At 43.3% G+C, this 26,655-nt stretch overlaps 1 protein-coding gene across 3 annotated transcripts in view; it reads right to left on the minus strand.

The window, feature by feature from the left end:
• Positions 1–26,655, minus strand: part of LOC133537496 (uncharacterized) — a 379,400-nt gene that overhangs the window by 311,665 nt on the left and 41,080 nt on the right. For 2 of the 3 annotated variants that reach the window (XM_061878553.1, XM_061878555.1), the window contains one exon: positions 15,679–15,797. In XM_061878553.1, coding sequence (XP_061734537.1) covers positions 15,679–15,697 — 19 coding nt within the window. In that variant the 5' untranslated portion in view covers positions 15,698–15,797. Of the gene's footprint in view, positions 1–15,678; positions 15,798–26,209; positions 26,289–26,655 lie in introns of those variants that run through there. The other variant, XM_061878556.1, reaches the window with a different exon arrangement.

The raw sequence follows: 26,655 nt of genomic DNA on the forward strand, positions 1-26,655 counted from the left end.
GGTATATACAGTATATATGTATGTATATATGTATATAAAGGTATATACAGTACAGGCGTAATGTGATCAAACTTTCTTGTTCTTGTCAAAAGTCTAGCAGCCGCATTTTGTACCAACTGTAATCTTTTAATGCGAGACATAAAAGAGGAGAAGGAGGAAAGATCAGGGGAGAGGAGTTGGAGTGTCCGCAGCACTGCAGAAGAGCGATCAGAGAGAGAGCCACGAGAGCCAAAGAGCGACAGAGACCAGCACAGACGAAGGCGACAAAACGGCAGCTGAAAAGCAGACCGGAGCAAGCAGCGGAGGAAGAGCTGAAAGAGTGACCGACCGACCGACACTGCAGCCTTTATTCGAAAAAATAAAGAGTCAAACCTGTGCGAAACGATGTCGTTCCTGAATGGTCCACGCAACCCACAAGACGACAGCTTAAAGGGGAACATTATCAACAAACCTATGCAAGCGTCAATATATACCTTGATGGTGCAGAAAAAAAGACCATGTATTTTTTTAACCGATTTCCGAACTCTAAATGGGTGAATTTTGGCAAATTAAACGCCTTTCTGTTTATCGTTTTTTTAGCGATGACGTCAGAACGTGATGTCACCGAGGTAACACACCCGCCATTTTCATTTTCACATTACAAACACCGGGTCATCAACAATCAACAATTTCCACAAAAAGAAGAATAGCTTCCGCACAACTGAAATAGTCTTGATTGCTTAAACAAAGCAGGTGCGGGGAATAGCGCTCAAAGGAAGACATGAAACTGCTACAGGAAAATACCAACAAAACAGGAAAAGCCACCAAAACAGGAAAACAACAAAAACTCCAAATAAGTCACGGCGTGATGTGACAGGTCATGACAGTACTTTGAGACAAGAGCTACAGTGATGCATGCTTGGTTATGGTTTGAATTCATTTAAAAAAAATTGCAACAATTACTTTTTACAGTCAATATCAACTACAGTTTACATTTTTTATGTTTTCTGTGGGTGGTGTGCAGCCGCATTTTTTTCAATGAACAAAAATGTGCCTTGGCTCCAAAAACGTTGAAAAACACTGTCTTATCTGGTACTGTCAAAATAAAAATTGCAAAAAATAAACGTGAAAAAATTCAAAAATTAAATATTTGAAGTCACAATTTTGGAGCACTCATCGGACACCGTATAAGACAGTAGTACCCCTCGTTGATTGAAATGGCGAACATTTCCCCATTCCATCGCCGACATCGTCTCACGAGATGTAATTTCTCTTTAAATATCCTTCTTGAAAATGGCTGGCAAACATGTATACGGCACCTAATCAACGTTTTGTTCTCCTCCATTGTGGGTCAACACTTCCAGATAACAGCATCCTCAGGGACTCATCCCACCCAGGTCACCACTGCCTTGAACTCTTGCCCTCAGGGAGGCGCTATAAGACCATCAAAGCAAAGACAAATAGATTGAAAAACAGTTTCTATCCTAGAGCTGTTATTGCCCTAAACTTTGCACGTACCTGAACACTCACTACTTTATTAAATTGCTTACTTCTGATAGCTACTGTGCAATATGTTTTAACATTGCATTATGTTATTAAATTTCAAATTGTTTTATTAATGTTTGTTGTCTTAAGACTATTTTATGTAGGTTGTTTTAAAAACACAGAGCTGGAGTGCTGTCCAATTTTGTTGTCCCCATACAATGACAATAAATGTACTCTGATTCTCTGATTCTGAAATTGCAAATTAGCATAAGTAGCAAGTATCCAATCACATTCTTGTTAACATCAGGCTACCGAGATAGGCTACTGTCAACAACTCGTGATCTGATTGGCTATCGCAACTGTCTATCGACTATGTGCCCGGTCACTTAAAGTGCATAGACGCCTGCATTGTTGAGTCTGAAGGCCCGGGGCAGATTTGGTACAGCATGGCAGCATAAGATCGATTTTGATTGGATAAAAATTCTGAACTAACAACAACAGCACTGAAAGGAGCATAATATGACATGAAAAAACGCTATAGAACGTTTTCTATTCTGGCTCCAGGACTCTGGAATTCCCTCCCGGGAACAGTTAGAGATACTACACCTCAGTAGAAGCATTTCAAGTCCATCCATCCATCCATTTTCTACCGCTTATTCCCTTTCGGGGTCGCGGGGGGCGCTGGCGCCTACCTCAGCTACAATCGGGCGGAAGGCGGGGTACACCCTGGACAAGTCGCCACCTCATCGCAGGGCCAACACAGATAGACAGACAACATTCACACACTAGGGCCAATTTAGTGTTGCCAATCAACCTATCCCCAGGTGCATGTCTTTGGAAGTGGGAGGAAGCCGGAGTACCCGGAGGGAACCCACGCAGTCACGGGGAGAACATGCAAACTCCACACAGAAAGATCCCGAGCCTGGATTTGAACCCAGGACTGCAGGAACTTCGTATTGTGAGGCAGACGCACTAACCCCTCTTCCACCGTGAAGCCCCATTTTAAAACTCATTCTAGCCTTTAGATAGACCCCCCCTATTAGACCAGTTGATATGCCGTCTCTTTTCTTTTCTGCTCTGCCCCACTCCTCTTCCTTGTGGGAGAAGGATGAAGTGCTAGCTGTCCAAAGTTGTTGCCTGTGCATCGGTTGGGGACATCTGTGCCCTGCTGACCTGTCTCCGCTCGAGATGGTCCCCTGCTGGCTCCACTTTGGACTGGACTCTCACTATTATCATCTATATCGGGACGGCGTGGCGCAATGGGGAGAGTGGCCGTGCGCAACCCGAGCGTCCCTGGTTCAATTCCCACCTAGTACCAACCTCGTCACGTCCGTTGTGTCCTGAGCAAGACACTTCACCCTTGCTCCTGATGGGTGCTGGTTGGCGCCTTGCATGGCAGCTCCCTCCATCAGTGTGTGAATGTGGAAGTAGTGTCAAAGCGCTTTGAGTACTTTGAAGGTAGAAAAGCGCTATACAAATACAACCCATTTATTATGTTGGATCCAATATGGACTGGACTCTCACTATTATGTTGGATCCAATATGGACTGGACTTTCACAATATTATGCTAGACCCACTCGACGTCCATTGCACCGGTCGCCCCAGAGGGGGGTTTCCTCTCAAAGTTTTCTCACTGTCATCCCACTGGGTTGAGTTTTTCCTTGCCCCTATGTGGGATCTGAACCGAGGATGTCGTTGTGGCTTGTGCAGCCCTTTGAGACACTTGTGATTTAGGGCTATATAAATAAACATTGATTGATTGAAGAGAATATGAATACTTTTAGATATTTAGAAAAAGTCAATTAAAAATACTTGTATCTTTATTTATGATCATGATTTCTGGTTATGTGAGGCCAGCAGGGAAGGCTTTTAACCCATCCATCCATCCATTTTCTACCGCTTATTCCCTTTCGGGGTCACGGGGGGTGCTGGCGCCTATCTCAGCTACAATCGGGCGGAAGGCGGGGTACACCCTGGACAAGTCGCCACCTCATCACAGGGCCAACACAGATAGACAGACAACATTCACACACTAGGGACCATTTAGTGTTGCCAATCAACCTAACCTTCCATCCATCCATTTTCTGCCGCTTATTCCCTTTCGGGGTCGCGGGGGGTGCTGGCGCCTATCTCAGCTACAATTGGGCGGAAGGCGGGGTACACCCTGGACAAGTCGACACCTCATCACAGGGCCAACACAGATAGACAGACAACATTCACACTCACATTCACACACTAGGGACCATTTAGTGTTGCCAATCAACCTAACCTTCCATCCATCCATTTTCTGCCGCTTATTCCCTTTCGGGGTCGCGGGGGGTGCTGGCGCCTATCTCAGCTACAATCGGGCGGAAGGCAGGGTACACCCTGGACAAGTCGCCACCTCATCACAGGGCCAACACAGATAGACAGACAACATTCACACACTAGGGACCATTTAGTGTTGCCAATCAACCTAACCTTCCATCCATCCATTTTCTGCCGCTTATTCCCGTTGGGGTCGCGGGGGGCGCTGGCGCCTATCTCAGCTACAATCGGGCGGAAGGCGGGGCACACCCTGGACAAGTCGCCACCTCATCGCAGGGCCAACACAGATAGACAGACAACATTCACACTCACATTCACACACTAGGGACCATTTAGTGTTGCCAATCAACCTAACCTTCCATCCATCCATTTTCTGCCGCTTATTCCCGTTGGGGTCGCGGGGGGTGCTGGCGCCTATCTCAGCTACAATCGGGCGGAAGGCGGGGCACACCCTGGACAAGTCTCCACCTCATCACAGGGCCAACACAGATAGACAGACACCATTCACACTCACATTCACACACTAGGGACCATTTAGTGTTGCCAATCAACCTAACCTTCCATCCATCCATTTTCTGCCGCTTATTCCCGTTGGGGTCGCGGGGGGCGCTGGCGCCTATCTCAGCTACAATCGGGCGGAAGGCGGGGCACACCCTGGACAAGTCGCCACCTCATCACAGGGCCAACACAGATAGACAGACAACATTCACACACTAGGGACCATTTAGTGTTGCCAATCAACCTAACCTATCACAACAAATGCTTGTGTTGCAAGCACATGATAAAAAAGCCCCACAACATTTTTTTAAAACAGCGCACCGGAGGGACTGACCTTCTATATCCGCCTAAGCAGGAAATCCTCAACGGTTCCAACAACGGCACAGCTTAATCACATTTGGGCATCCATTGATTTTAATTTCATAGTAAATGGCAGGTAACAAACCGCGGGGCCACTGAGCAGAGCAGCTTGTGATAAACCGCCGAAGAAGTTCATCCACTCCGCTGAACTACAGCTTGGCAGCAGAAAAATCAACACTAATCTGATGAGAGGGCGGCAAAACAAATTCCGCTGTCGTGCTTTTCAACGTGGAACTCCAGGGAGGGGAGCAAGACAAGAGGGGCGAGGGGAGAGAGGAAAGACAGAGGATGCAAGACAAGAGGATAAAAGTGTTGATTAAATGTACGGGGAAAGAAGGAGATGAAACAAGATTTTAAAAAATCAGCATCTCTACGCTGCTGATCCGCTTGAGATGGTTTCCTGTGGACGGGACTCTCACTGCTGTCTTGGAGCCACTATGGATTGAACTTTCACAGTATCATGTTAGACCCGCTCGACATCCATTGCTTTCGGTCCCCTAGAGGGGGGGGGTTGCCCACATCTGAGGTCCTCTCCAAGGTTTCTCATAGTCAGCATTGTCACTGGCGTCCCACTGGATGTGAATTCTCCCTGCCCACTGGGTGTGAGTTTTCCTTGCCCTTTTGTGGGTTCTTCCGAGGATGTTGTAGTCGTAATGATTTGTGCAGTCCTTTGAGACATTTGTGATTTGGGGCTATATAAATAAACATTGATTGATTGATTGATTGATAAAAAGGACGAGAAGAGATGATTTGTGTGCATAATTGACTAATGAACAGCAGGGGAATTGAAGCAGATTTACAAATTACAAACCGCATATTCATTACTGATCTGTGAAAATGTGCCATCTTTTTTATTTTTTTTATGCATTGCAATATACATAATGCTAAGAATAGTGCTAAATGTAAAGATAGGTTTAATGTTTGTGGATGTGGATGGTGTGGAGAATGCATTTATTTTGAAGAGTTCTTTCTTTATTCATAGTCTGTCAGGTTCGTCCCTGACAGTTTGGTTGTGTTTTAGTTTTTTCCTACGCATTTGTCTTTGTTTCCTCTGTGTGTGTGTGTGTAGTGTTTCCTGTCAGTGCTCTTATTTTGTCTGTTCCCTGTGTATCTCCCTGAGCGCTGTTTCCCCTCAGCTCTGGGTAATTGGCACCTGGCCACACCTGGTGTCAATCAGCCCGCTCCTATTTTAACCTGCCTTCCCATCCAGTCTGTGCTAAATTATTGTCATTGGGGCGGTAAAGCTCGGTTGGTAGAGCGGCCGTGCCAGCAACTTGAGGGTTGCAGGTTCGATTCCCGCTTCCGCCATCCTAGTCACTCCCGTTGTGTCCTTGGGCAAGGCACTTCACCCACCTGCTCCCAGTGCCACCCACACTGGTTTATATGTAAAAAAGATAAAATAAAAAAAAATTAGATATTGGGTTTCACTTTGTAAAGCGCTTTGAGTCACTAGAGAAAAAGCGCTATATAAATATAATTCACTAATTCACCTGTCGCTCCTGTCGTGTCAATGTCATTTTCTACTTGTCGTTCCTACTGGTCGTGTGATTGCAGCGTAGCGGTAAGCTATATTTGGTAGATGTTTGTAGCTTACTGTTTTTTGTTCCCTGCTTCCGATTTGTTCGTTCATAGTCAATCAATCAATGTTTATTTATATAGCCCCAAATCACAAATGTCTCAAAGGACTGCACGAGTCATTACGACTACAACATCCTCGGAAGAACCCACAAAAGGGCAAGGAAAACTCACACCCAGTGGGCAGGGAGAATTCACATCCAGTGGGACGCCAGTGACAATGCTGACTATGAGAAACCTTGGAGAGGACCTCAGATGTGGGCAACCCCCCCCCTCTAGGGGACCGAAAGCAATGGATGTCGAGCGGGTCCAACATGATACTGTGAAAGTTCAATCCATAGTGGCTCCAAGACAGCAGTGAGAGTTCAGTTCAAAGCGGATCCAAGACAGCAGCGAGAGTCCCGTCCACAGGAAACCATCTCAAGCGGAGGCGGATCAGCAGCGTAGAGATGTCCCCAATCGATACAGGCGAGCGGTCCATCCTGGGTCCCGACGAGCGGTCCATCCCGGGTCTCGACTCTGGACAGCCAGTACTTCATCCATGGTAATCACTGGTGTCTCAAAGGGCTGCACAACCCTAGTTTGTTATCCGCCTCATGCGCACCTTTTGTTTGTACCCTTTGTTTGGTTTGGTTTTAGTGTTTAAATTAAAACCATGTTTTCTTACTCAATGCCTGCCTCCTTCTCCGTTGTTTTGATACTGCAAGTAACGACTCCTGTTTCCAGTTCGTTATCTTCTAGCTCCCATGCTAGCTCTTTTAGTTTGTTATCCGCCTCATGCGCGTCCTTTGTTAGTACCCTTTTGTTTGTTCTCATTCTATTATTTTAATTAAATCGTATTTACCTGCAAAATGCCTGCTTCGTTCTCTGCATCTTGGGGTTCGTCACCAACTAACTCTGACACTGCTCCTGTTTCTCTTTCATTTCAATGTAATGTAGGCTAAAATATGTTATGAGCACAAGTTTTACAGACAATGAGTTTGAGAAAGAAAGGGTCTGCTTGGTTCCCTTTGTTTACCCTTCTTTTAATTCTCTCCATTCTCTGTTTTCCTTTGATTAGTAAACCGCCTGCAGTACACATCTCTCTCCTTCTCAGAGAAAATGCCAGATCAACAGAAATGTCACATCCGGGATAAGGGCTTACTTTCTGTCTTATAATTGAAGTGCCTTCCTACCTTAGCGTCTGACAGCTCCTTTTGACAAGTGATGCGTTTTTTGAAAGTGAATCAGCTTTCTTTGGCTCTGAGTGCTATAGACAGCAGAGATCAGTGAGGGTCAAAGTAAATGCTGGTCTCGACGCTGACTTACTGCTGCCTCTTGCCATAACGGAGCTTGTCATTCATTTTTTATCATTAATCTAGGTATCTTCCTCAGGTTGAAGTGTTCTTTGTGCGTTTGGCTCAAACACAGCGTAAGAACAGGAGCTTATCCTGGCCGAAGAAATGAAGCAAGAGTCTTTTGCCCCATTGTTTAAAGCCAAAACCTTGGTTGTATATAAATTATACAAACCCCGTTTCCATATGAGTTGGGAAATTGTGTTAGATGTAAATATAAACGGAATACAATGATTTGCAAATCATTTTCAACCCACATTCAATTGAATGCAGTACAAAGACAACATATTTGATGTTCAAACTCATAAACTTTATTTTGTTTTCTTTTAACAACACTCAATAAACGTTTGGGAACTGAGGAAACTAATTGTTGAAGCTTTGAAAGTGGAATTCTTTACCATTTTTGGTTTATGTAGAGCAGGGGTGCCCATTACGTCGATCGCGAGCTACCAGTGGACCGCGGGGGGTGTGTCAGTCGATCTCCAGCCAGGCTTTTAAAAAAAAATAGACCTAAAAATGAGTGATCATCAATCTTCACCAAGACGTCACTTAAATGACATTCACGGTACCGGAGGGTCTTGTGAGATGACGCTGGCTGCTGCAAGATCATTATTATGAAAATATGACCGAGAGGAAGGCGAGAAACACTTTTTATTTCAACAGACTCTCGCGCCGTACCTTCCGTCAAAACTCTAAAGGCCGACTGCACATTTCCTATCTTCACAATAAAAGCCCTGCTTCATGCTGCCTGCGCTAACTAAATACAGAGTCTCGGAAAACTGGCGTGCACAAGCGATCCCTCAGAAAGCTGGCGTGCACAAGTGCAGGCAGCATGAAGCAGGGCTTTTATTGTGAAGATAGGAAATGTGCAGTCGGCCTTTAGAGTTTTGACGGAAGGGACGGCGCGAAAGTCTGTTGAAATAAAAAGTGTTTCTCGCCTTCCTCTCTGTCATTTTTTCATAATAATGAACTGGCAGCAGCCAGCGTCATCTCACAAGACCCTCGGGTGCCGTGAATGTCAATCAAGCAAGCTACGGAATTTGCCGCCAATGTTTTTCTTGTAAAGTGTATGGAAGCTGGATGAATTAGATGCCAAAAACCAACCACTTTCATGTGGTATTGTACAGAAAGGACAACTTTTTTTCTCCTCCATTTGAAAATGTGGGCGTTATCATCATTACTGTCTGATTCCAATCAATGCAAGTCATCAGAATCAGGTAATACACCAACTTATACGCTTGTCTTTGTGAAAGAAAGACATCTATATGTGTTACACATGCTTGTATTATCATTAAACACATTTAACTTGTTTACAAAAATGTCTCTTTCATAAATAAATAAATGTAAATGATATATATAAATGAGGTAGATCCCCTCGAGTTGGTCAATTGAAAAGTAGCTCGCCTGCAGAAAAAGTCGTTCAACAGTCCGGTGTCTCCGCCGTCGTATTTTACGCTTCATAATGTGCCACACATTTTCGATGGGAGACATGTCTGGACTGCAGGCGGGCCAGGAAAGTACCCGCACTCTTTTTTTATACGAAGTCACGCTGTTGTAACACTTGTCTTGCTGAAATAAGCAGGGGCGTCCATGATAACGTTGCTTGGATGACAACAAATGTTGCTCAAAAACCTGTATGGACCTTTCAGCATTAATGGTGCCTTCACAGATGTGTAAGTTACCCATGCCTTGGGCACTAATACACCCCCATACCATCACAGATGCTGGCTTTTGAACTTTGCGCCTATAACAATCCGAATGGTTATTTTCCTCTTTGTTCCGGAGGACACCACGTCCTCTATTTCCAAATATTATTTGAAATGTGGACTCATAAGACCACAGAACACTTTTCCACTTTGCATCAGTCCATCTTAGGTGAGCTCGGGCCCAGCCAAGCCGGCGGCGTTTCAGGATATTGTTGATAAATGGGTTTGTCTTTGCATAGTAGAGTTTTAACTTGCACTTACAGATGTAGCGACCAACAGTAGTTACTGACAGTGGTTTTATGAAGTGTTCCTGAGCCCATGTGGTGATATCCTTTACACACTGATGTCGGTTTTTGATGCAGTACCGCCTGAGGGATCAAACGTCCGTAATATCATCGCTTACGTGCAGTGATTTCTCCAGATTCTCTGAACATTTTGATGATTTTACGGACGTAGATGGTAAAATTCCTGAATTCCTTGCAATATATTCAATTAGGTACGCTGATGAATAAGTTGTAGCATGCGTTGGGTGTAGTACAATGACCAAATAGACTGGTGATCAAACCACAGTTTTCAAAGTGTGAGGTGGACCTCCACAGAAGACTTCATCAGCCTGAGAAAATTAGGAAAAAACTTGTTTTCAAACTCGCTGAGCAAACTCCGGCTTCCTCCCACCTCCAAAGACATGCACCTGGGGATAGGTTGATTGGCAACACTAAATTGGCCCTAGTTGTCAGAATTACTTTGTGACAAACCCCAGGAGGCAGGCACTTTGCAGGTAAATATGATTTAATTAAAATAATAGAATAAGAACAAACAAAAGGGTACTAACAAAGGACGCGCATGAGGCGGCTGACAAACTAAAAGAGCTAGCATGGGAGCTAGACGATAACGAACTGGAAACAGAAGTTGTTACTTGCAGTATCAAAACAAACTGGAAGCAGGGAACCAAAAACAGTAAGCTACAAACAGCTACGAAATATAGCTTACCGCTACGGTGCAAAGACACGACACAACAAGCAGCATTGACACGACAGGAGCAACAATACAATGCAATTATCCAGCACTGACCTGGTAGACAAAGCAGGTACAAATAGGAACGGACTGATTGACACCAGGTGTGGCTAGGCGCCAATCAGCCGCAACTGGGGGGAAACAAAGCACTCAGGGAGACAAACAGGAAGCTGAACCAAAGTAAGAGTTCTGACAGGAACTAAGAACAGGAAATACCAAACACACAGACGAAAAACTAAAACACAAACAGACTGACAATAGAGTGTGAATATTGTCTGTCTATCGGTGTTGGCCCTGCAATGAGGTTGCGACTTGTCCAGGGTGTACGCCGCCTTCCGCCCGATTGTAGCTGAGATAGCCACCAGCGCCCCCCGCGACCCCAAAGGGAATAACCGGTAGAAAATGGATGGATGGATGAGCAAACCTGTTTCATGTCCAGGGGACATTTTTTCAATCAATCAATCAATGTTTATTTATTTAGCCCTAAGTCACAAGTGTCTCAAAGGGCTGCACAAGCCACGAAGACATCCTCGGTTCAGAGCCCACAAAAGAGCAAGGAAAAACTCCCAACCCAGTGGGGCGTAAATGTGAATGACTATGAGAAACCTTGGAGAGGACCGCAGATGTGGGTGACCCCTCTCCCCATTTCTAGGGGAGACCGGATGCAATGGACTTCGAGTGGGTCTAACATTATATTGTGAAAGTCCAGTCCATAGTGGATCTAATATAATAGTGAGAGTCCAGACCATGGTGGGGCCAACAGGAGACCATCCCGAGCAAAGACGGGTCAGCAGCTGTTTGATCAAAATGCGGCTGCTAGACTTTTGACAAGAACAAGAAAGTTTGATCACATTACACCTGTACTGTATATACCTTTATATACATATATACATACATATATACCTGTACTGGCTCACCTGCACTGGCTTCCTGTGCACTTAAGATGTGACTTTAAGGTTTTACTACTTACGTATAAAATACTACACGGTCTAGCTCCATCCTATCTTGCCGATTGTATTGTACCATATGTCCCGGCAAGAAATCTGCCTTCAAAGGACTCCGGCTTGTTAGTGATTCCCAAAGCCCAAAAAAAGTCTGCGGGCTATAGAGCGTTTTCCGTTCGGGCTCCAGTACTCTGGAATGCCCTCCCGGTAACAGTTCGAGATGCCACCTCAGTAGAAGCATTTAAGTCTCACCTTAAAACTCATTTGTATACTCTAGCCTTTAAATAGACTCCCTTTTTAGACCAGTTGATCTGCCGTTTCTTTTCTTTTTCTCCTATGTCCCACTCTCCCTTGTGGAGGGGGTCCGGTCCGATCCGGTGGCCATGTACTGCTTGCCTGTGTATCGGCTGGGGACATCTCTGCGCTGCTGATCCGCCTCCGCTTGGGATGGTTTCCTGCTGGCTCCACTGTGAACGGGACTCTCGCTGCTGAGTTGGATCCGCTTTGGACTGGACTCTCGCGACTGTGTTGGATCCATTGTGGATTGAACTTTCACAATATCATGTTAGACCCGCTCGACATCCATTGCTTTCCTCCTCTCCAAGGTTCTCATAGTCATCATTGTCACCGACGTCCCACTGGGTGTGAGTTTTTCCTTGCCCTTATGTGGGCCTACCGAGGATGTCGTGGTGGTTTGTGCAGCCCTTTGAGACACTAGTGATTTAGGGCTATATAAGTAAACATTGATTGATTGATTGTTTTTTTTCCAAATTTTCAGTTCCTAAAAGTCCGAAATTCCACAATAAATCCTCTGGGATCACATTTTTCAAGCGCCGTGAGAGACCCAAATTGCAGGATATTCTCTGAGATTGGAAGCTGACTCTGCCACACTTTGAAAAGTCAAACATTTTATGGAGAGCACCTCAATGACAACACAGTTTCTACTTAGCCCCAATCTAACCAATGGAGACAAAACCTGCATGTTCATCAACTGGAGAATTAGAAGGTGTTGCGATTAGAGATGTCCGATGATATCGGACTGTCGATATTATTGGCCCATAAATGCTTTAAAATATCGGAAATGATCAGAATTGGTTTCAAAATTATCTGTATCGGGTTTCAAAAATTTGAATTTATGACTTTTTAAAACACTGCTGTGTACACGGACGTAGGGAGAAGTACAGAGCGCCAATAAACCTTAAAGGCCTACTGAAATGAGATTTTCGTATTCAAACGGGGATAGCAGGTCCATTCTACGTGTCATACTTCATCATTTCGCCATATTGCCATATTTTTGCTGAAAGGATTTAGTAGAGAACATCCACGATAAAGTTGGCAACCTTTGGTCGCTAATAAAAAAGCCTTGCCTGTACCGGAAGTAGCAGACGATGTGGGCGTGATGTCACAGGTTGTAGGGCCCTCACATCCTCACATTGTTTACAATCATACCCACCAGCAGCTAGACCGATTCGGACCGAAAAAGCGACAATTTCCCCATTAATTTGAGTCAGGATGAAAGATTTGTGGATTAAGATAGTGAGAGTGAAGGACTAGAAGAAAAAAAAGACGAGGGCAATGGGAGCAATTCAGAAGTTATTAGACACATTTACTAGGATAATTCTGTAAAATCCCTTATCTGCTTATTGTGTTACTAGTGTTTTAGTGAGATTATATAGTCATACCTGAAAGTCAGAGGGGTATGGTGACCGCCAGTGTCTCTGAGGGAAGCCACGGAGGAGCCAGGAAAGTCGCAGGCTGCCTCTTTGACAGCTGCAAGAGGAACCACACAAGCTCCACTCACGTTTACGGTAAGAGCCGACTTATTACCACAATTTTCTCACCGAAACCTGCCGGTTGACATGTGGTAGAGAACCATATTCCTTTGACCGCTCTGTTCCATATTAAAGCTTCATAACAAACAAAGAAACACCGGCTATGTTTGTGTTGCTACAGCCGGCTTAAATGCACCACTTTCCATCATCATCGTTCTTCTTTGACGTCTCCATTATTAATTGAACAAATTGCAAAAGATTCAGCAACACAGGTGTCCAGAATACTGTGTAATTATGCGATAAAAACAGACTACTTTTAGCCGTGACCGGTGCTGGGAGAACATGTCCGCTAACACCGGTGACATCACGCGCACGCGTCATCATTTTCAACAGGAAACTTTGCGGGAAATTTAAAATTGCAATCTAATAAACTAAACTGGCCGTATTGGCAAAGGCACTGGCTTTGCATGCCAGCCCAATCACATAATATCTACGGCTTTTCACATACAAAAGTGAATTCCAAGCATACTTGGTCAACAGCCATACAGGTCACACTGAGGGTGGCCGTGTAAACAACTTTAACACTGTTACAAATATGCGCCACACTATGAACCCATTACAAACAAGAATGACAAACACATTTTTTGAGAACATCCGCACCGTAACACAACATAAACACAACAGAACAAATACCAAGAACCACTTGTAGCACTAACTCTTCCGGGACCCTACAATATACACCCCCCCGACCCCCCCAAATCCCCCACCACCTCAAATCCCACCTACCTCAACATACTCATGCTCTTTCAGGGAGAGCATGTCCCAAATTCCAAGCTGCTGTTTTGAGGCATGTTAAAACAAATAATGCACTTTGTGACTTCAATAATAAATATGGCAGTGCCATGTTGGCATTTTTTTTCCATAACTTGAGTTGATTTATTTTGGTAAACCTTGTTACATTGTTTAATGCATCCAGCGGGGGCATCGCAACAAAATTAGGCATAATAATGTGTTAATTCCACGACTGTATATATTGGTATCGGTTGATATCGGTATCGGTAATTAAGAGTTGGACAATACCAGAATATTGGAGATCGGCAAAAAAGCCATTATCGGACACCTCTAGGTGTGATTTCTTTCGGCTAACGTTGTTGGATGTTTGAACAGGATGCCATAGACATCAAAAGAGAAAGTAAATACTGTAGTACAACAAAGAAGTTGGCATTTTTGGGCCCAAAAGCCAATACAAATGATCGTGTGGATATTATAAACAGAGGAGTAAGAAGGTTTTAGAATGGTTAAGAAGTTATTTAGATAATAGACAAGAGTTTGTGGATTTTTTGGGTAATACATCTGAACAAATGAGGATTGAATGTGGAATTCCACAAGGTTCAGTTTTGGGACCTAAATTGTTTATTTTGTATATTAACGATATATGTGAGGTATCAAAGTCATTGAAATTTGTTTTATTTGCGGACGACACCAACTTTTATAGTTCGGGACATGACTTAAAAGCGTTATCAATACTTATTGAACAGGAAATGATTAAACTTAAGAGATGGTTTGATGTCAACAAATTATCATTAAATGTAAAAAAAACAAAGTTTATGATTTTTGGTGAGAGGAAAAGAGAGGACACCATCAAACTGTCGATAGATGGAATTGATATTGAAAGGGTTTCTGAACTTATATTTTTAGGAGTGATACTGGATGACGGTCTGACATGGAAATCTCATGTTGCACATGTACGAAAAAAGATGTCTAAGAGTATTTTTATATTAAACAAGGTAAAATATATGTTAGATTATAGGGCAATGCGCATATTGTATTGTGCACTTCTATTGCCATATATCAGCTACTGTGTGGAAGTGTGGGGGAACACTTAGAAGAGGAACATAAAGGCATTGTATCAATTACAGAAAAGAGCTATAAGGATTATTCATAAAGTAGATTACTTAGAACACACTAACATTTTATTTATTAACTCTGGACTATTGAAACTACAGGAGTTAGTAAAGCTACAGACATTGTGTGTCATGTTTAAGGCTAGAAGTAAAACATTACCAGCAAATTTACAAAAAATGTTTGTCATTACTTCTGAGAATACAGAGCATAGAAGAAAAGGTCATTTCAAACAACAATATTCAAGGACAACTTTAAAACAAATGTGTACATCAGTGGTGGGGGTAAAATTGTGGAATTCTCTTTACAACGAGATAAAAAACTGTAAAAATATATTCCAATTGAAAAAAATATATAAAGATAGAACGATAAGATCATATGGACAGCCATAAGTGTTTACATTTTGTTTTTTATTTATTATTTTACTTATTTTTTGTCTGGTTTTGTATTTGCTCTGTATCATTCCGTGAGGTGTATATTATATTATTACTATTATTTTCTTGGTTTGGTTTATACTTTATGAAGTTTTGCACTTGTTGTGTTTTTCTTGTGTTTTTTGTTTTTGATTGTTTCATCACATTTGGATATATGTGTCGGCTTAAATGATATTCATGAAGTAAGATCATGTTTTATGTCAAAGGGGGCAGGAAATTATAAGATTTTCTTCATCCTGCTCCTTCTCAGGAATTGTGTGAATTTAAATTGCATAATTGTGATATAATTATTTATCGTTCTAAATGCACATCAATGAATGAGATCAATAAAAATGAAAAAAAAAATGAAAAAGGTAATAAACGTTACCTTTTCCTCTGCAGAACATTTCTTTGAAAGCCCATCCCTCAACAAGTCATCTCATAGAAGTGGAAGTCTGCTGCATCTTGATAGTTGATTGCTTCCAATCTGTCAGCTTTTGTCAGCGTCTGAAGAAGCATACAAATATTTGTTACAATTATTTTCCAGCTGTGCCAATATTTGGTGGACACAGACATTCTGACATGGAAACACAGGTCTGAGTGTGGTTGCTTCAATTTGTAGTCCCATAGGCCATACTTGCCAACCCTCCTGGATTTTCCGGGAGACTTTCGAAATTCAGTGCCTCTCCTGAAAACCTCCCGGGCCAAATTTTCTCCCGAAAATCTCCCGAAATTCAGGTGGAGGCAGAGGACCTGAGTGAGGTGTCTGAGAGTGTGTCTCCCCAATGACGTTATAACTTTAGAATGATCGAGGGCGAGTTCTTGGTTTCTTATTTGGGTTTATTGTTAGGCAGTTTCATTAACGTCCTTCCAGCCCAGTAACAACACACAACCACAGCAGTCACGTTTACGTCTACCACTCTACGGTAAGGAAGTTTGTCTGCCGTAAACAGCATGTGACACTCTTAAACAGGACAATACTGCCATCTACTGTACATGCACCAGCACAACACTTAGAGGCAACTTCAACCCTTTACTAATCCTCCTACATTCACATCCCATCTCCCCGGATTGTAAATAACCTAATCGAATGTATTTCTAATGTATATACTTGTTCTTATGCTATCTGAACTCACTGGCTGTACATATCCTACTAAATAAGACCTACACTCTTTCAATGTCCATTTCTCTGTTTATGCAATTGTTGATGACTGAAGTACTGATATCAACCAAAGCTCCTCATCCCACCCCCAAGGTTATAAATAATTCAATGCATATACTATGATGATTAACTTGTGTGATGACTCTATTATGCTGATAGTATATATTTGTACCTTGAATTGATTAACATGGACCCCGACTTAAACAAGTTGAAAAACTTATTGGGGTGTTACCATTTAGTGGTCAATTGTACGGAATATGTACTGAACTGTGCAATCTACTAATAAAAGTTTTAATCAATCAACCAATCAATCAAAAGTGTAAAGGAAAAGAGACACTTTTTATTTCAACCGTACTTCCCGTCAAAAGCCTAAAGACTGATCACACAGTTCCTGTCTTCACAATAAAAGCGCCGCTCCATCGCGCCTGCGCTAACAAAATAAGAGTCTCCGAAAGCCAGCGCAAACAAACTAGCAAGCTACGGAGTTTGCCGCCAATGTATTTCTTGTAAAGTGTATAAAAACCAATATGGAAGCTGGACAAATAAGATGCCAAAAACCAACGACTTTCATGATGTATTAGACAGAAAAGAGGAACTTTTTTTCTCCTCCATTCGAAAACCGGGACTTATCAGCACTATACTGTCTGATTCCAATCAATGCAAGTCATCAGAATCAGGTAATACACCAACTTATATTCTTGTCTTCATTAAAGATAGGAATCTATGTGTTAAACATGCATGTATATTCATTCAAACACCTTTAACATGTCAACAAAAACGTATATGATATGTGTGTATGTATATATGAGGTAGATCACCTCGACTTGGTCATTTATTAAGTAATTGATTAACGTTGAAAAACTTATTGGGGTGTTACCATTTAGTGGTCAATTGTACAGAATATGTACTGTACTGTGCAATCTACTAATAAAAGTTTTAATCAATCAATCAAAAGTGTAAAGGAAATACACTTTTTATTTCAACCGTATTTCCCGTCAAAAGCCTCAAGACTGATCGCACAGTTCCTGTCTTCACAATAAAAGTGCCGCTCCATCGAGCCTGCGCTAACAAAATAAGAGTCTCCGAAAGCCAGTGCAAACAAGCTAGCAAGCTACGGAGTTTGCCGCCAATGTATTTCTTGTAAAGTGCATAAAAACGAATATGGAAGCTGGACAAATAAGATGCCAAAAACCAACGACTTTCATGATGTATTAGACAGGAAGGAGGAACTTTTTTTCTCCTCCATTTGAAAACCGGGACGTTATCAGCACTATACTGTCTGATTCCAATCAATGCAAGTCATCAGAATCAGGTAATACACCAACTTATATTCTTGTCTTCATTAAAGATAGGAATCTATATGTTAAACATGCATGTATATTCATTAAAACACCTTTAACATGTCAACAAAAACGTATATGATATATGAGGTGGATCACCTCGACTTGGTCATTTATTAAGTAATTGATTAACGTTGACAAACTTATTGGGGTGTTACCATTTAGTGGTCAATTGTACGGAATATGTACTGTACTGTGCAATCTACTAATAAAAGTTTTAATCAATCAATCAATCAATCAAAAGTGTAAAGGAAAAAAGACACTTTTTATTTCAACCGTACTTCCCGTCAAAAGCCTAAAGACTGATCGCACAGTTCCTGTCTTCACAATAAAAGCGCCGCTCCTTCGCGCCTGCGCTAACAAAATAAGAGTCTCCGAAAGCCAGCGCAAACAAGCTAGCAAGCTACGGAGTTTGCCGCCAATGTATTTCTTGTGAAGTGTATAAAAACGAGTATGGAAGCTGGACAAATAAGATGCCAAAAACCAACGACTTTCATGATGTATTAGACAGGAAGGAGGAACTTTTTTGCTCCTCCATTTGAAAACCGGGACGTTATCAGCACTACAATGCAAGTCATCAGAATCAGGTAATACACCAACTTATATTCTTGTCTTCATTAAAGATAGGAATCTATATGTTAAACATGCATGTATATTCATTAAAACACCTTTAACATGTCAACAAAAACGGCAAAATAAATAAATATAAAGTATATACTGTATATATAAAGGTATATATATATATACACATATATATGTATATATATATACTGTATATGATATGTGTGTATGTATATATGAGGTAGATCACCTCGACTTGGTCATTTATTAAGTAATTGATTAACGTTGAAAAACTTATTGGGGTGTTACCATTTAGTGGTCAATTGTACGGAATATGTACTGTACTGTGCAATCTACTAATACAAGTGTCAATCAATCAATCAATCAATCAATCAATGCCTACCGAGCCTATGGTGCTGTTAAGTTATTGTGGCTCAGTTTGCCTTAAAAACTTTTTTATTTTAATGTATTATTATTTAATATATATTGTTTTAGTTGCTTAAGAGATATTCCTGGCTCTGAATTTGCTCATTGCTATTTTTATGTTTTTGTGCATTATTTGTTGCCGTAATCATTAAACAAACAGGTTACTCATCAGTTACTCAGTACTTGAGTAGTTTTTTCACAACATACTTTTTACTTTTACTCAAGTAAATATTTGGGTGACTACTCCTTACTTTTACTTGAGTAATAAATCTCTAAAGTAACAGTACTCTTACTTGAGTACAATATCTGGCTACTCTACCCACTTATGTATATTTGTACCAAGAATTGATCAACATGAACCCCGTTTTAAACACGTTGAAAAACTTATTGGGGTGTTACCATTTAGTGGTCACTTGTATGGAATGTGTACTGTACTGTGCAATCTACTAATAAAAGTTTCAATCAATCAATCAATCATGCATATGTGACAATAACATCTACTTTAGGAAGTGCAGTGCACAACTGCGCACACAACAGCTGTAAATAACCACACCCCCAACTCCCAACCACGCCCCAAACCACCGGACGGTACAACATAGTGTATAAAGTTACTCCCTTCATACGGTCTGACTGAGCAGCCTCCGAGCAAACCTTCAATTATTTCTGTGACCAACACACAACAACCAGTCCTCATCACTGAAACCTGCACCCATCAAAAATACCAATCAAGTCCTGCAAATGTTCCTAAATCTGACTCCCCTTGCCTCTCTCTGGCGGCTTCCCACTTTCCGACTCGAACTCCGTGTGCATGTGTGTGATATTATGAAGAACAGATTTCCCAAACAGGAAATGAAAGGGCTTGTTAGCAGAGGAAAAGCACGGCAGGGAAAAGGCTGAGATCAGAGAGCCAGTGTTGAGGCTGACAAGAGCCCCGGTCTGCATGAACCATCACAACCCAGTCAGCCAGCAAGCTTGCATAAATCCACAAGAAGGTCACATTTCTGCTGGCCTTCATTAGTGTTTACTGGCTTTAACAACATCGGTCGGAGCAGAGATTGTTGGGATGCCACAGCAATTTTAGTGAGGCATCGCAAAGCCGGTTGTGGTGAGGCTAAAAAGGATGCTGGCACCGGGTTGAGAGGTGTTACCGCATTTAAACAAAGATGAGAATGGAGCCTGTGAGGTCGGGTTCTACAAACGCTCAACTCAAGATGTGGGATGTGTCAGTCAGCTCGGACTTTCGGCCCACGTTTTCAGCGGGTTGAGGAGGAGACCCTGCCCCAAGTGGAGGAGTTCAAGTACCTAGGAGTCTTGTTCACGAGTGAGGGAAGAGTGGATCGTGAGATCGACAGGCGGATCGGTGCGGCGTCTTCAGTAATGCGGACGTTGTACCGATCCGTTGTGGTGAAGAAGGAGCTGAGCCGGAAGGCAAAGCTCTCAATTTACCGGTCCATCTACGTTCCCATCCTCACCTATGGTCATGAGCTTTGGGTCATGACCGAAAGGATAAGATCACGGGTACAAGCGGCCCAAATGAGTTTCCAGGTCTCTCCCTTAGAGATAGGGTGAGAAGCTCTGCCATCCGGGAGGAACTCAAAGTAAAGCCGCTGCTCCTCCACACCGAGAGGAGCAAGATGAGGTGGTTCGGGCATCTGGTCAGGATGCCACCCGAACGCCTCCCTAGGGAGGTGTTTAGGGCACGTCCAACCGGTAGGAGGCCACGGGGAAGACCCAGGACACGTTGGGAAGACTATGTCTCCCGGCTGGCCTGGGAATGCCTCGGGATCCCCCGGGAAGAGCTAGACGAAGTGGCTGGGGAGAGGGAAGTCTGGGTTTCCCTGCTTAGGCTGTTGCCCCCGCGACCCGACCTCGGATAAGCGGAAGATGATGGATGGATGGATGGATGGATGGTTTTCAGCGGCCATTTGAGGTAACATGACGGCTTGAGTCACGGCGGTCAGCGTTCAGCAAATGGCCAGGAAATTCCCCGAATCCGTGCAGTGGCAAATTGGAAAATCCCAGCAACTTCCCCTCTCCTGATTTATCGGACACAGAAATATGGTTTGTCTGTCAGGCTTGCCACTGACAGTTTGTTTGTTTGTCTTTCTTAGTATTTCCTGTCCTTAGTTCCTGTCAGCACTCTTATTTTGGTTCAGCTTCCTGTTTGCTGTTTTCCCTTAACTGCGGCTGATTGGCACCTGGCCACACCTGCTGGCAATCAGCCCGCTCCTACTTGTACCTGCTTTGTCTTGAGTCAGTTGCTGGATTATTGTCGTTGCCACATGTCACACTAGTCTTTGCTACTCGTCGTGTCGTGTCGATATCATTACAGCTACTACCTGTCGTGCTACTATTTGTCCTTGTCGTCGTAGCGGTAAGCTGTTCCTGTTAGCTATTTGTAGTTTGTTTTCTCCTAGCTTTTTGTTTTCTTGTTAGCTACTAGCTGTTTCCAGTTTTTCTTTTTCCTGCTAGATACCTGTTAGCTTCCACGCTAAGTGAATTATATTTATATAGCGCTTTTTCTGGGCATCACGGTGGCAGATACGAAGATCCTGCAGTCCTGGGTTCAAATCCAGCCTCGGGATCTTCCTGTGTGGAGTTTGCATGTTCTCCCCGTGACTGCGTGGGTTCCCTCCGGGTACTCCGGCTTCCTCCCACTTCCAAAGACATGCATAGCTCGGTTGGTAGAGTGGCCGTGCCAGCAACTTGAGGGGTTGCAGGTTCGATTCCCGCTTGTGCCATCCTAGTTACTGCCGTTGTGTCCTTGGGCAAGACACTTTACCCACCTGCTCCCAGTGCCACCCACACTGGTTTAAATGTAACTTAGATATTGGGTTTCACTATGTAAAGCGCTTTGAGTCACTTGAGAAAAGCGCTATATAAATATAATTCACTTCACTTCACACCTGGGGATAGGTTGATTGGCAACACTAAATCGGCCCCAGTGTGTGAATGTGAGTGTGAATGTTGTCTGTCTATCTGTGTTGGCCCTGCAATGAGATGGCGACTTGTCCAGGGTGTACACCGCCTTCCGCCCGATTGTAGCTGAGATAGGCACCAGCGCCCCCCGCGACCCCAAAAGGGAATAAGCGGTAGAAAATGGATGGATGGATAGCGCTTGTTCTCTAGTGACTCAAAGCACTTTACATAGTGAAACCCAATATCTAATTTTTACATTTCAACCAGTGTGGGTGGCACTGGGAGCAGGTGGGTAAAGCGTCTTGCCCAAGGACACAACGGCAGTGACTAGGATGGCGGAAGCGGGTATCGAACCTGCAACCCTTAAGTTGCTGACACGGCCGCTCTACCAACCTAGCTATACCGCCACAGCTAGGCCTTTTTTCTGTTATCCGCCCACGTGCGCGCTTTTGGTTTGAACCCTTTGTTTGTTTTTGCTCTAGTTTTTTTATATTAAAACCATGTTTTCTCACTGCATGCCTGCCTCCATCTCTGCATTTTGGGGTTCGTCATCAACTAAGTCTGACATTGTCATTGTATTTTCTTTGGGCAGTGGACCATAGCCCTGCCTAACTCAACTAAGATGTATTGAATTTTGATCAAATGCTGGAAAAGTGGCACAGGCACGCTGTGCTTATTTTAGCAGTAATGCTGGATACACAAATACGATGGGGCGTTTTAATGACACGCACACACACACACACTTCTGCTAAGAGAGCTGTTGCCTCGTCCAAGGTTAAACACCCACTGTTCTGTTCCACTCAGCTGCATAACCATAACAGCTTAATGACATGCTATTAGACCGCTATCACACTTAAGGCATCATGTTCAGGCCGCAACCACTGCCCGAGTCCCACACGCAGTTACATATATCAGCTTTAGGCCCTAATCCTGCTCATTGTACTTTGGGAACTCTTAGCATAAAAGTAGGAAGAGTATTGCTCTTCCCCTTAATACAGTGGGGCAAACAAGTATTTAGTCAGCCACCGATTGTGCAAGTTCTCCCACTTTTGGCTCAAAATCTCACGATACATGGCCCCATTCATTCTTTCCTTAACACGGATCAATCGTCCTGTCCCCTTAGCAGAAAAACAGCCCCAAAGCATGATGTTTCCACCCCCCATGCTTCGCAGTAGGTCTGGTGTTCTTGGGATGCAACTCCGTATTCTTCTTCCTCCAAACAGGACGAGTTGAGTTTGTACCAAAAAGTTCTATTTTGGTTTCATCTGACCACATGACATTCTCCCAATCCTCTGCTGTATCATCCATGTATCCATTTTGGTATAAACTCAACTGTGTCATGCTGCCTTTAGCAACCGAAACACAGCCGGTGTTTCTTTTGTTTGTTGTGAAGCTTTAACACGGAGCGGTCAAGCGAACATGTTTCTCTACGTCAACCAGCAAGTTTATGGATGGGAAAATTGTGATATTAAGTCGGCTCTTACCGGAGACATCAGTGGATTACTGGACCTCCTCCTGCAGCAGCTGTCAAAAAAGGCAGCTGTGAGCTCGGCTCCTCCATGGCTTCCATCAAAGACACTGGTGTTCAGAGGGGGGGGGGGGGTTGCCCACATCTGAGGTCCTCTCCAAGGTTTCTTATAGTCAGCATTGTCACTGGCGTCCCACTGGATGTGAATTCTCCCTGCCCACTGGGTGTGAGTTTTCCTTGCCCTTTTGTGGGTTCTTCCGAGGATGTCGTAGTCGTAATGATTTGTGCAGTCCTCTGAGACATTTGTGATTTGGGGCTATATAAATAAACATTGATTGATTGAGGTATGACTTTACAATCTCACTAAAACCATATTAAAACAATAAGCAGGTAAGGGATCTTACAGAACTATCTTAGTAAATGTGTCTAAATACATCTGAAATGCTCACACTGCTGCCCCCCCGGAGCCGTCAGTTTTTCTTTTTTTTTCTTCTTTTTTTGTGCTTCACTCTAACTTTCCTTATCCATAAATCTTTCATCCTCGCTCAAATTAATTGGGAAATCGTCGCTTTCCCCGCCTTCGAATAGCTCTTGCTGCTTGAGGCTATGATTATAAACAATTTGAGGATGTGAGGAGCCCTCACACCGTCTGCTACTTCCGGTAAAGGCAAGGCTTTTTTATTAGCGACCAAAAAGTTGCGAACTTTATCGTCGATGTTCTCTACTAAATCCTTTCAGCAAAAATATGGCAATATCGCGAAATGATCAAGTATGACACATAGAATGGAGCTGCTATCCCCGTTCAAATAGGAAAATCTCATTTCAGTAGGCCTTTAAACAACCATTGTGTGTGGACAAGGATAGGTGGGCTTAACCCTGGATAACCTGATTGATTGATTGATTGATTGATTGATACTTTTATTAGTAGATTGCACAGTACAGTACATATTCCGTACAATTGACCACTAAATGGTAACACCGGAATACGTTTTTCAACTTGTTTAAGTCGGGGTCCATGTTAATCAATTCACTATCCCGCTTAGTGTAGAAGGGGCCCTTGTGGAGGTTTCCCCCCCGAGTGGGTTCTTTGACCACCGCACACCGACATGGGAGCCCGGTTCAGGTTCACAATAGATTTTGCTTAAATACAGCCTCTGTGTTGCTTTCCAGCAATTGTCTCTCACATCAAGCTCCAACATCTCTCCTCACAGTTTGCTGCTTATGCAGATCGACAGGTGATTAGATAACAAGGCCCAGGTGGGCCATCTAAGCACCTGTCGCTGACTTCGAGGCCGGTCCTGGCACACTCCACCTCGCTGCAGGCCTGCAGGCCACGCCCCCCGCCACAGGCTATAAATTCTCTTTAAGATAAAACTAAAACATCCTAAATGTACAAAACAATGTGTATACAAGAATAGCTATAAATGATAAGAGATTAGTCAACATTCATTTAGGATTTCCTTGTAAAAATGATCATTTTTCATTGTCAGTGCCGCCCCCCATTTTTCATAATTTTATGACACAATTCTTTTACTTTGCTGCGGGAAGTTAAAAACCACAAATGGCCCCAAACCTGACTTTGGACACCCCTAAATGTATCAGTTCGAACCTATGGCGTCAATAAAGTTGTACAGTAGTGCACTTCACATGTAGCCCCAGTATACTGTAAGGAGGACTGTAACAAAGCAAAAGTGGCCCAATAGCAAACCAATGCAACGCACCCAAAGCTGAGCTTGTCACTTGTGATTTATTTCATATTTCCATTTGATTGGGGGACTGTTGTGGGGCAATCAGACTCTTGACAGTGGGCGCCGCGCTGTGCTTTGGCTGAGCTGTTTACATAGCTCTACTGGAGACATGTTGACATTGAGGAGGGCTGAGATGAATGGCGGTGCCGCTCTCAAGGTCTGGACAGTATTTAGATCTTATTGCCCGTTGTTGGGAATGACAAGTCAACACCGGGAAATAAAATGGTTTGGGGATAGAAAGAAAAAAAAAAACTGGATGGGCAATAAAGAAAAAGGAAATCCGATCTAAGTGGAGAAAACGCATCTTAACCTCTTAAGGCCCTAGCTGTTTGTTTACATGTTTTTTTTATTTCTCTTTGCTATTTGGCTTATTGGACCTAATTAGAATAAAAACTAAAAATCATCTTTTTGATATGATGTACTTAGTCCAAAAGTACACAAATGTGTACTTCACGTTTAGTGTTTGGGACGAACCCCAAGATGCCAGAAGGTGGAAGGCATTTTGCAGGTAAACATCCATCCATTTTCTACCGCTTATTCCCTTTTGGGGTTGCGGGGGGCGCTGGCGCCTATCTCAGCTACAATCGGGCGGAAAGCGGGGTACACCCTGGACAAGTCGCCACCTCATCGCAGGGCCAACACAGATAGACAGACAACATTCACACTCACATTCACACACTAGGGACCATTTAGTGATGCCAATCAACCTATCCCCAGGTGCATGTTTTTGGAAGTGGGAGGAAGCCGGAGTACCCGGAGGGAACCCACGCATTCACGGGGAGAACATGCAAACTCCACACAGAAAGATCCCGAGGCTGGATTTGAACCCAGGACTGCAGGAACTTCGTATTGTGAGGCAGACGCACTAACCCCTCTGCCACCGTGAAGCCCCAGGTATACATGATTAACTTTAAATACTAAAACAAGAAGAAACAAAAGGGTACTAACAAAAGGTGCGTACGTGGGCGGATAACAAACTTGGCTATGGGGCGGTATAGCTCGGTTGGTAGAGCGGCTGTGCCAGCAACTTGAGAGTTGCAGGTTCGATTCCCGCTTCCGCCATCCTAGTCACTGCCGTTGTGTCCTTGGGCAAGACACTTTACCCACCTGCTCCCAGTGCCACCCACACTGGTTTAAATGTAACTTAAATATTGGGTTTCACTATGTAAAGCGCTTTGAGTCACTTGAGAAAAGCGCTATATAAATATAATTCACTTCACTTCACTATGAACAAACAAACTGGAAGCAGGGAACAAAAGAAAGTAAGCTACAAACAGATACCAAATAGAGCTTACCGCTACACAGCATTGACACGACCAGTTGGAACGACAAGTAGAACTGACATTGACACGACAGGAACGACAATAATCCAGCACTGACTGGAGGAGAAAACAGGTTCAAATAGCATCTGGCTGATTGACACCAGGTGTGGCCAGGTGCCAATCAGCCGCAGCTGAGGGGAACCAGTGCTCAGGGAGAAAAAACAGGAAATAACCAAAATAAAAGCGCTGACAGGAAACAACTAAAACACTAAAACCTAACCAAACTGTCAGGGACATACCTGACAAATTATTTTTTTTACACTTTTTTTCCCCAAATTGCATTGTATGTTATACTCTTCTGACACCACCAGATGGCAGTATAAGCGTCCACATAGGCGTACATAAGACCCCAATTCAGTAGTGTACACAATTTTGGAAAGAACAGCTAAAAGCTGCTGTCCACGCATGTGGCCGCTAAA

The sequence above is a fragment of the Nerophis ophidion genome, linkage group LG18, assembly GCF_033978795.1.
Source record: "Nerophis ophidion isolate RoL-2023_Sa linkage group LG18, RoL_Noph_v1.0, whole genome shotgun sequence".
Taxonomy (NCBI): domain Eukaryota; kingdom Metazoa; phylum Chordata; class Actinopteri; order Syngnathiformes; family Syngnathidae; genus Nerophis; species Nerophis ophidion.